The sequence below is a fragment of the Nannobrachium achirus genome (genome assembly GCF_963921795.1).
Source record: "Nannobrachium achirus genome assembly, chromosome: 1".
In the NCBI taxonomy this organism is placed as follows: domain Eukaryota; kingdom Metazoa; phylum Chordata; class Actinopteri; order Myctophiformes; family Myctophidae; genus Nannobrachium; species Nannobrachium achirus.
Window position 1 is genome coordinate 55,132,561 of NC_137810.1, and position 11,690 is coordinate 55,144,250.

At 42.4% G+C, this 11,690-nt stretch overlaps 1 protein-coding gene across 1 annotated transcript; it reads left to right on the forward strand.

The window, feature by feature from the left end:
• Nucleotides 1-536: 536 nt before the first annotated feature.
• On the forward strand, nucleotides 537-11,278 carry tmem161a (transmembrane protein 161A). Its single transcript, XM_080723381.1, has 11 exons — nucleotides 537-663; nucleotides 1,624-1,727; nucleotides 2,076-2,159; nucleotides 3,076-3,170; nucleotides 3,740-3,896; nucleotides 4,168-4,383; nucleotides 5,044-5,187; nucleotides 5,369-5,482; nucleotides 5,568-5,742; nucleotides 8,811-8,907; nucleotides 9,784-11,278. Exons 1-11 carry the CDS (start codon nucleotides 661-663, stop codon nucleotides 10,092-10,094), a joined length of 1,500 nt encoding a protein of 499 aa, XP_080579507.1. The 5' UTR covers nucleotides 537-660; the 3' UTR covers nucleotides 10,095-11,278.
• Nucleotides 11,279-11,690: the final 412 nt, after the last annotated feature.

The following is an 11,690-nucleotide window of genomic DNA, read 5'->3' on the forward strand; positions in this document are numbered from 1 at the left end:
ATCAGAAAAGCACTTGCAAAAGAAAAACAAAAACAAAAACAGTGGAAAAAAAAGTTATTTCAGTCAGGGGAGGGTTAGCTAGGTTTATTGTTACCAGTTTCGAGCAGCTGTTCTTAACCCATCCAGGCAGGGCGTTCCACATTTTAGTGGTAGGCCTATAGCAGAAGAACAAATTTGACCCTTTGTTTGAGCTGAATCTGGGAATACTTTATTAGAAGTTCCCATAGGAAAAGCACAGAACATGACAGTTCAGATACAAGGTCTACTTAAATAGGATTTAAACAAACAAACAAAGAAAGCACAATGGCTTGTTTACATTGGGGTCTTTTGTACTCAATTCATAGTGAAAGAAAGAAAGAAGGTTTGAAAACCAAACTGGGGAAAATATAAAACCGTAGAAAACCAACAGCCTACCTTTTGGCTCAAGATGAATTCATCATGGTACGCCACAGGCAGCACTTGCCAAGGTCCAATGGAAAAGCGAGACCTCCTGCCGCTGTGTGACGCCCACTAGAACATCCGGGACACACTTCAACACAGTCACACATGTTGTCAGTGCAGCTGTCAAGAAGACCATGGTCAAGAGGCAAGACACTCATGCTTAGAACCGTCATAGAGCGAGTCAGTGTGTGTCTTGTAAATTAACTCTTTCAGGAAAAGATGGTAAGTTTATTTTTTTCTCCCTCTATAGTATGCATAAAGAACGTCTGCCTCTTGTTGTAGGAAAACACTTGCCTAGAACGGGCTTCTCTCTCTGAGCTAATATGCTAATGCTAGTTAGCCAGCTAGTGCTGCTCAGAGAGCAACATTGACAGCTGAGCTGGGGAAGTTTAGCTAAATTTAGCACGGTAGCAACTTGCTGCTAGCGTCCATTCATTCGCGTATTGACTGTCAAGTTTGTGCAAAATTTCACTGCATCCAATAATACCTGTTATTCTGAGCGTGTCAGCAGCACGATAGCATAGTAGGTAGCATGCTAAGTTAATATCACAGTCCTCTACATTTAGGGTACTTTCCACAGAAGTGTCATGTGTAACTTTCTTGGTCTCTTGTAAGCTGTATCAAGTATTGGGGACCTCTGACTGACTGTCGCAGTTGTAGAGAGGGGACCTCTACACCCTGACACGTGTCGCAGCCCCTTGTCAGAGCAGTTGTTTAAAACTCAGTGCCAGTGGTTCTCAAACCTTTTCATGTCAAGGACCCCCAAAACTGACACGTATTAGCCTGCAGACCTCCATTTGAAAAGATATGCCAGGGACCTGCATAATAGATTTTTATGGCTCTAGCAGTGATTACTGATTACCAACTATTTTTAATTTCAAGGACCCCCAGTTTGACATGCATTAGGCTAGGGACCCCCATTCTATCTCTGAGACCCCAATTTATATCGTAAAATCAATGTTAATTTAACTCTGATCTGTTGGGGTCCATTTGGTTCCATTTGTACACTGAGTTACAGACCCATAAGGGTCCATTAGTTCTACAGTGGGGACCCCCTGGAACTCCTTCAAGGACCCCTGGGGTTCCTGGACCCCACTTTGAGAAGCACTGTTTTAACTGACGGACGGTGAACCTGTTCAACCTGGACACATTTGTGACAATTAACTTGCTTTTGTTTTGAAGGCGCTGATGGGAATTCAGCTGGTGGTCAGCTTGCTGGCTGCTAGCGTAATGCAGAGGATGGCCCCACACTGCTCCTTTGCCCGCTGGCTTCTTTGCAATGGCAGGTAATAATGCCACCCATGCCATATAACATGTATTTATTTTTATGGTACATATGTTATGGCAGTGGCTCAGGGGTAGAGTGTCCGAATGGGACCTGTGAGGTTCCCAGTTTGATCCCGGGCTCCCCCAGAGTTAATGTCGAAGTGTCCTTGAGCAAGACACTGAACCCCTAATTGCTCCCGATGACGAATGTGCTGGTTGGTGCCTTGCATGGACTCCTCCGTCATCGGTGGATGTAATTTACAATCTATAAAAGCGATTTGGATAAAGGCACTATATAAATGCACCATTTACCATTTATTTTACTTTTACATTGCACTGCTTATGACATCTGTTGTTTCTCTTTCCAGTTTGTTCCGCTTCAAACACCCATCAGAAGGAGAGTTGTGTGCATTGGCAGGGAAGCAGATGCCTAAACCCAACAAGAGAGACAGGTGTGAGCTGGGGGAAGATGTGAAAGGACTGGCAGGGGAGAGAGGGGAGACCATTGTTACTCCTGTGGGGGGAATTCAGTTTCAGCTTCTAAGATCAGGGTTCCCACGGTCATGAAATTCCTGGAAATATTTTGAAATTAGAAAAATATTTTTCCAGTACTGGAACTCTTAGTGCTCGTCAGGGTGCCGGGTCCCCAGTTAAAATATGATTATTTCGGGGGTCACAGCCCGAAAAGGTTGAGAACCACTGGCATACACTACCTGTCTTTGGGCATTGCGCATAGGAGTAAGTGACTTGTTATTGAGCTGAATTATTGTTATATAGTCCTGGAAATTGGGTTAAATATTCTGGAAAAGTTTTGGTAAAGTTTTGGAGATTAATTGGTAAAAATGTGTGGGAACCCTGTAAGATGTACTGTACGTGATGAGCACTGGGGGATAGCAGTAGGCCCATGCATACTCCACTTTTAGGTGATAAGTTATCACCTTTTAGGTGGAAACATTATCACCTAAAGAGCGAACAACACCATTTTGATTAAAATCAACGTTTAGGTGATAATGCTTCCACCAAAAAGGTGATAACATTGTCACCTAAAAGTGGAGTATGCATGGGCCTTAAGGGGCTAATAAGTGTCTTGCTCAGTGACACTTTGACACATAGCTGGGGCTGGGACGCGTACCGGGGACCTTCTGTTTCCCAGACGGCCTCCACCCATTCAGCTATTGCTGCCCCTGGGATACAATGTGGTGCTTCCTATCAAAAGTAAAGACATTTGATCCATTTACAAGCAGGTTTGTGTATGCCAGCATACATGGGAGTAAAATGTAGGCTAGTCTGAATGTTTTTACATTTAAGGAGGAGGTTGCTGTTTTTCCTTATGTGTTCTTATGTTACTCTTCCTGTTGTCCTCTCCAGGAGACACCAGAATGGGGACACACCGCCAATCACAGTGCCTAAAGACATCAACCTTCACCTGGAGAAGGCTCCAGTTAATTGCCTTGACGCACTAGGTAAAGTAAATACAACTTACCCTACCCTACATGTCTGAACACGGTACAGTGTAGGTTTAATGACAGCCATGTTTGAACCAGCAATTAAACAAATATAAAGACTGGATAAGGTGCACAGACTGATATCAAAAGCCAAGCTTGTGTCCTTGTGGTAGGTTGGCCCTTTTCATTATGCCCAGCTTTTTAATTTGTGCCAGCTGTAACGATAATGCTGTTCTGTGTCTAACTTATGAACCCATAATGCTGATCAATATGTCATTATCCTCAATGTAATGTGACTCAAATAATGTATAACAATTACAAAGAAACATGACCTGTTTGTGTTTGCCCCTGTTGAACTTGGGCATGTGCAGAAATAAAACAAGACAAACTCACACAGATTATTCATGTAGGCTCATTTGATTTCTTTCTGAATGATTCCTTCTAATCTGCCTTTTTCCCCCAGATTAGATAGCATTTTTCCTTCCATATCCACAATTACTTCACTATTATGTCCTATGTAAAAATAGATTTAATTTACTTTACACCAGACATTCATTACTAATTTTATTTTACTTCCTTTCTTCCAGTGTTGCGTTTCTTTCTGGAGTACCAGTGGCTGATAGACTTTGCTCTCTATGCAGTTGGTGTCTTCCTATTCACAGAGGTTTACTACAGTGTTGTGGATGCCAGCAAAGAGGTCAATATAGGAGCCATCTGGTGTGTCCTGAGTGTTCTGTTTGGTCTGTATCCTTTAAGATTCCTGCAAAGCAGAACATAAACATATAAATGATCACAGTGGTTGACGATGAGTAATGTATTACCCTTGTCTTAACACATTTTGTTGGATTAATTCAAAATAGCTGGCACTAAATGTGTTAATATACTAACACCCCCTCTCTTGTTTTGTTGATTGTTGATATATGGACCTGTAGAGTCTGAAATAAAGATTAATTGATTGTATAAGTATAGAGCTACTTTCCTGCTCCCTTGGTTTCCCTTAACCTCCCATCTTCAGGAGGACCCTGCACACGCTGATGAGCCACTACTTCCGCTCTGACGAGGGTGGCGAGCGCTCGGTGTGCCTGGCCTTTGGCTTCCTTTCTCTGCTTGTGGCCATGCTGGTGCTGGTGGTCAGGGAGGACTACCTGGAGTTTGGCCTGGAACCAGGCTTTGCCAGCCTCTTTGACAACTTGGAAATCTTTGCCAAACAGCAAGGCTATGCTTACTGGTCGTAAGTGCCTCTTAACTCTTACTGTGCCAATCCCGAACTAGTTCGGCTTTATTTGGACCTTATCAGGGTGCCGATCCCGAACTAGTTCGGCTTAAAAAAAAAAAGAAAATTGTAAATTTTTATTTTTTTGAGCCGGCCCGCCGGCCGTCATCTGTTTACACGGCCCGCGAGAGCGTCGCGCCGCCGATATTTACCATCCACTCCAATGCAATCCAGGATCTTTAGAGCTCATTTTCTCTGTTCCATGCATATCCATGAGGTGTGCAAGGTTTAATCATGGCTAAATCGCCGAAAATAGAGCTTCTAAAATGCTTGGTAGCCAATAGCTAACTTCAAGCTAACTTCATCCTGTCCCTGTTCATGACACAAAGGAAAGTGTTCAGGCGCGTCATGGCTGCGCAGGGCTTGTGCATATTCAACGCTTGTCTATGGTGGATTCTATGGCCATTGGGCGCCAAGGTGGCACTGAATGTGTTTACTAAGACAGATGCCTAAATATATTGTATATGTAACAACATCCCATTATTAATCATGCACAAATATTTGGTAAATATCCTAGACATGAAAGTTCTGCAGAGATTGTTATTAAGTTAAGGTTGTAAAGAAATCTAAAAATGATGTTTATTTATTTCCATTCGCTGTTGTTTTGTCTCCCAATAGAGTCCCAATAACGAAGCTGACGGTAAAGCTGGGTCTTGCTACATTCTGTGCTTACATTGGTGCTCTCCTAGCCTTTCCTGGACTGCGAGTGGCTCAGACACATCTAGATGCCGTCCAGATGAACGCGGACCGCCCTCTCATACAGTAAGTACAGGAGGCATCGAGCATAGCGTCGAACCAACCAACAATAAGTCTAATGGATGGTAATATCATTGACCTCTCCAGAAAACATTACCCCGGTGTTTTTCTCAGTGAAGAATAAGTTTGAACTAGATAAAATTACATGTTTTGTTTTTGTTTGTAACACTCATTTTGTTTCCTACAGGATTCTGTTACACATGAGTTTCATATCTCCCATCATTGTGCTGATTCTATGGGTCAAACCCATAGCTAGGGACTTTCTGGCCAAGGCACCTATGGGGAAGACCTCAATCACACTGTAAGTGAAAGTACACTGAACACTACCATATAATTAGTTTGCTTGGGGTACACTTGAATTGATCCCCTTGTACCTGTTCTTTCAGTGTGCCGAGTGAAGTGTTTGACAGCATGCGTCTATGGATCATAGTAGCACTATGCCTGCTGAGGATAGCACTGACCCGCTACCACCTGCAGGCCTACCTCAATCTGTCCCAGAAGTGGGTGGAACAGATGAAAAAGGAGGCAGGTCGCATCGCTGCAATAGACATCCAAAGAAAGGTAAGATCACAGCTTTAGCCTACCTTTAACCCTTCCTGCTCACTTATTAGATCAGCTAACACAGGGTTGCTTTTCGAGCCTTACCTAATACACCCTGGACAGCGTGTCCTAGTCTCTCCTCCCTCCTGGCTCCCAGACTGCAACTCCCCGTTGCAGTCAGAAGAACTGCAGACTCACCCCCAAATTTCTGCTGGAATCTGAAGACTCACCTCTTCAGACTCCACCTCACCTCATAGCACTTCATTCTCCCTGTAACCCTTCTTGCCACCTTTTCTATTCGATTGATACTATTAATACTTCTTGACCAAGATGTCTGCTACGCAGACATAACTTAGTCACTCAACCACAAATGTTAAGAATGTGATCAGTGGTTCTCAACCTTCTTACATTAATGGCGAGCCTTGGCTTCAGTCGCGCTAAATTCTTGCCCCTTCTCTTTCTTCTGGTTGTCAACTGTTTTGATAGTTGTAGTTTGATGGATGTTTTGACTAGAGGTTTGCTCCGTTACGCGGCCCTCACACCTACGTTGCATCCTGATCCTGAGTCCATACATATCAGATAATCCAATCAAAAGTTACAAAACATATTTTGCTTGGGCTGGTGGGGCGTTGGCAACTGCCAACACCTCCTAGAGGCTGGTTTTTAATCTGATTGCTTGACACTTTAACCAAAATTGTTCTAAAGACCTTACCTTCAAACGAGTAGTGAAAACGAACCTTTCACATACATTTGAAAGGAAAACAAAAGATTACACTTACACGCCCCCCACCCCACTAATGTTGTGTAGACAGGTGCTATGCTGATATTTACCTGTTATCCTTATCCTACTAGTTGTTTTTTGAAGCCACAAATAGTTTTCTTTGCACTCTATTCAGGTGACCATTTGCCCTGTTGTTTGTTGATGCCATTTGTTCTGATCTCACACTTGTGGGGTGTTCTGTATACGAGCATCTTCCCAAAATGATTGAATTAATTGAAATAGAATTGAAACCCAGTACTGGTTATTCAAGTCCCTTATTTTATTAGCATTGATACAAAAGTATATGGTACCAAACCAGTTTACATTTGTAACAGCAATGCTGATTTTAAAAGCAGTTTTCAATTATGTGACGGCATGTATGATATGCTTGGCGTGCTATGATAAAAATAAACATTACTAATTAGGGGTGGGCGATATGGCGATAATTATCGTCTCGACGATACAGCTTTGCCACGATATGCCTTTTCAGATTATCGTTTCTCTCGTGATACAAACAGTCATACAGAAAAGGCTCTGGATACAGCGAGTGCACGTTCTATGAGTCGCTGCTCTATTGCTTAATTTATACTTCTATAGTACGGTGGTGTAATTCACCAAAAAGAACAGATCTACAAGCTAACAACGTGTCGCGGCTCAACGTGTCATATGGCTTTAAGATCTGTCCCTTTGCTTTCACGGCCCCGCCCCCGGGCAGCACGCAGACAGGCTCCGAGTGTCTACACTCTACAGTGAGTGACTGACCGGAGCACCGAGCAGCTTGGCACACTGGTCCACGACCACGATTTAGTTTCACTTTCACGGGACTTTATAAAGCAGTGATGCAGCTTGCCCTGCATTCTTTGAAGCATATTTTTAATAATGGATGCATTAAACTAACAGGACGCAAACTACTTTATCCGTCCTTCTATCGCTATCAGCCATCTCACTGCAAACTGCTGAGCTGTGTGTGTGTGTGTGTGTGTGTGTGTGTGTGTGTGTGTGCTGGAGTGGAGTCCACAGCTGTGTGTTCTGGCAGTATTGATGAGGTGATTTAGATCGCCTTGTAAATGCATGCTTCTGTTTTTATTAACTACAAACAGTAGCTATAAAGTGCTTTGTTTGTTATGCTTTCACCGTTGAAGCATGCGTGTGTCTCGCGGTGAAATCGTAGCGTCTATTTCGCGTCTATTTCATAATTGGCTTAGTTATAAAACCATGCCATTTTTGTTTAGTAGAAAAGCTAAACGCTAGGATGATAACTGTATTGTAAACGGAGTAATTCTGTAAAAAGAAAGCTGTATCATAACAAACCTCCTGACTTTGGTTGGTCGTAGGGTAATTTGTTTTCCCCCAAGTTTCAATGGTAAGGCATGGGTTGTTGACTGTTGACAACCTGAGTGGTCCCGAAATGATTTAGCCAAATTGTTTTGAAAATAGCCGATCTACAAGCTCACAACACTCAAAAACATTTTATGGGAACCCATAAAACATTTCTTGGACCCATCATCACACCAACTAGTAAATATTTTGAGGTAAAAGATGTTAATTGTTTAATCAAAAATCAAAATGTTATCATTAAAAAAATCATAGATTAGGATATCTATCTTTCTATATGCAGCATAACAATGAATAGATTATCAATAGAATATCTGTGTGGGTCTAATAATCATAATAAACCTAAAAACTCGCATAAAACAGTATCGTGATAATATCGTCTATCGTGATACTGCATGAAGCGTATTGTGATAATATTTTTTCCAGTATCGCCCACCCCTATCCAAATTATCCCTGTCTTGTTAGTTTTTATGTTAATTTTGGTGCAAGATTTGCAGTTACTTTGCATACAGAAAGATTTGTGTAATAAATGTATAAATATACAATACATTTTACAGAATCGAGTTGGATGTGCACAAACCTCTTTTTGCAACCTTGATTTTTGTCACTCTGAAACATTTTATTAGGTTTTGGAAGGTTGCTATGGTTGTTGAAAGAGGAAAATTAGATTTGGGCCACGCACTTTATTTATTTAAAAAGGTGACCTTTTACTCACAAAGACCGTTCTCTAAAACGTTGTGGCCTTGTTCGTTTCCGCAAAGGTAAAGTTAATGCCCTTTTTATATGGCAGCTGACTTAGATGGAGCACAATAGGGTAAAGTATACAAAGGATTGTAATTTGCCTAGGGCTTAAAATAGCCGATCAGTTCAGATCAATTAAAACGACAACAAATGGGATTGGGATATTCATAGTAATGTACCGTAACGTAACGTGTTTGCTATTTATATATCTACATTTTTGAGAGATGTTTGTTGTTATCTCTTATGTTTGCAGGTGACTCGTGTGTTCTGCTACCTGTCCGTGGTCACCCTGCAGTACCTGATCCCTGTTATCCTCATCCTCTTCACAACTTTATCTCTCAAGGCTCTGGGTAAGCAAAGAGCACCAACTCGCACTGAACTCACAAAAGTATGCAGCGTTATGCATGTTGTCCCATTTCAAGTTTTCAAATGTATAAAAAAAAACATTTGAAAATAGCTCACAATGCGATGCGCAGAGCCGGATTAACCTTTCATGGTGCCCATGCTACGACCCGTTTCGGTGCTAGTTTGCGCTGATAGTTCTGTCTTCTTTCACTTTCTCCCCACCGTTTGGTGCCCCCAACAAGCATGGTGCCCTGTCCTTCAGCACGTAAAGCATGTGCATTAATCCTGCTCTGGCGATGCGACACATTGTGAGCTTGTAGATCGGCTATTTTCAAATGGCCAAAAATCATATAGGGCTGAAGTGGTTAATCTATGTTTTTTAATAATCGAATTCTACAAAGGAACTAGTAACTAAAGTTGTCAAATAATTGTAGTGGAGTAAAAGTACAATATTTGCATCTGAGATGCAGTGGAGTAGAAGTAAATATACTGGATACTCCAATAAAGTACAGTACTTCGTCACTGTCGGGCAGAAACCTCGTATCTCCAAGTTTCAAATGTGCAAATTTTTTCGCAAAGTAAAGCCCTGCTTCACCATTCAAGGCCGTGGCACAAAAGTAGTGAAAACAGCAGATCTACAAGCACACAACTCCTCGCACCCGCGAGGCGTTGTGTGCTTGTAGATCGGCTGTTTTCACTACTTTAACTCATTTTTAAAATGATAAATGCAAAACGAACGGTTTTGGACATACAAGGTTTCCACCCGACAACGACGACTTGAGTAAATGTACACCACTGCATGTATGTATAACGCTCACACATAACGGTACCTTTCAAAACATAAAAAGGCTTAATTTGACGAGCGGCGGCGTCTCTTCCAGGTGACTTCTCCTGGACAGTGCGTGCCGGGGAGACTCCCGGGGTGACCCCTGCATCGTTGGTGATGCCCACACCCGCTGCTCCGGTGCTGTCCATCGGAGTGGACGAGGACGAAGAGGGCGTGGACTACATGGAGGAGGACGTCCAGGCCACGGTAGCCCGCCTCTCCGAGGCCTTCGGCGCGCTGCGCTCCGTCTTCACCCCGCTCTTCTTCAGAGGCGTGTTCGCCTTCCTCACCTGGTGGGTGGCAGCCTGCCAGGTCATCAGCTCCCTGTTCGGCATCTATTTCCATCAGTACCTCATGCAGAACTAACTGCAAGGGAGACAAAACTACACTACCCACAAAGCAACACCAGCCCCAGCCTGTTGTAATAGCCAGTTGTATGTCTGCAGGGCAATGCAGGAGACATTACAGCTAAACACACAATAACCAGACAGAAGGGATCCCTGTGGGTATCTCCCATTATTAGTTTTGGCTGTAACAAACATGTCTAAAGCTAACAGGCAATGACTTGAAGGTTGACAGGTGATGATGGGCTCTGTCGTGTTGATTCCTTACTACCTTGCTACCTATTAGGCTGTTAGTGTGACCAGCGGGCTACTGGTTTGTCTGTCTGTCACCGAGGTCAGTAAGCAGGGTGCACAAAGGGAATTGGACTGCTGTCCACTGCTGACATTTCTGCAGTGTGTCAAATATACCTATGCCAATGTGTGTTCGTAACACAGAACATTTCTTAATGCTGCAAGTAAGGTTGCATTTGGTAGCAAACTAGGTACCACTATGAACCTGTGTAGTTGTGTTGTTTTGTTTGTTTTTTCTTTTGTGAGGGATTTCTGGTCCCAGTACGAAACCGATTTTAAAGAGTGCTCAATGCTTACTGTTTTTACGTTCTGCTGTACTGTACTGAGGGCAAAGTAGGAGTGATCAAATCCAGCCTATTTAGTGTTAACACAGTTGACTGTGAATTAACTGTGACGGTCATTAAGAGTAAATTATTTTTGTTAAACTGAGGACTGGAGGTGTTACTGTTATTTGGTGAAAACCTATTAATAAACAATTCTTAAGTGCCTGGGAACTCACAGATATTAAGTCGAAGACATCCCCAATTTCCCCCATCTGTGGGTTTAGAATGGAATTGCAGCCACCTTCGACTGAACAGGTAAACACACTCCAGACATGTGTTCACTCACTACAGTAACATTTTTGCGTGAAGTGTCCCCTTGTCTCTATTAGGTAAATGATTTTGATGTTCATTTTGCCAAACTAGTATAAATTCAACAAAGTTATATAGGGTCTACTTTGGATTGCAGGGGAGTCGTGGTTGTTCTATTTATTTATAATGCATCGCTTCAAATAACACTTAATTTAAAATGAGTTGTGTGTTCTGTTTGCCTTAGATCTTTGTGTTTGTTCTTGTGTTTTGAGATTGTTTTAAAATAACGTTATACTGTGATGTTCACATGAAGATGCTGCCCCCAATCGTTAAAATATTTTTAGATGCATGGTGTGCAAGCTTTAGGGTGTAACCCAAGTGTATTTGTTTTGACTCAATAAAACATTTATTTAAATTTTCTCTTGGATCAAATTGATTTAATGTGTAAAAGATTGCGGTATAATTCTGCATTCATATTTTCCTCACTGCTGTCCTCTTGTCAAGGAGCGTGGGAGATGGGGCTGATGGAGGATGTTTGTCCTTTGAGTGTCGCTACTGTGACACAAGTCATCATGCATGACAATAGTGTCTGAGCTGGTTTCTGAACTCTGACCCCAGCCTCCTGAGAAGATCATTCTTTAATCGCTAATAATCACTATGAACTTGGTGCCCCAAAGTATGGAAAGAGGTTTTTGTACATCCAACTCAGGGGTCTTCAAGGTTTTCAGGCCAAGGACCCCTTAACTGAGAGAGAT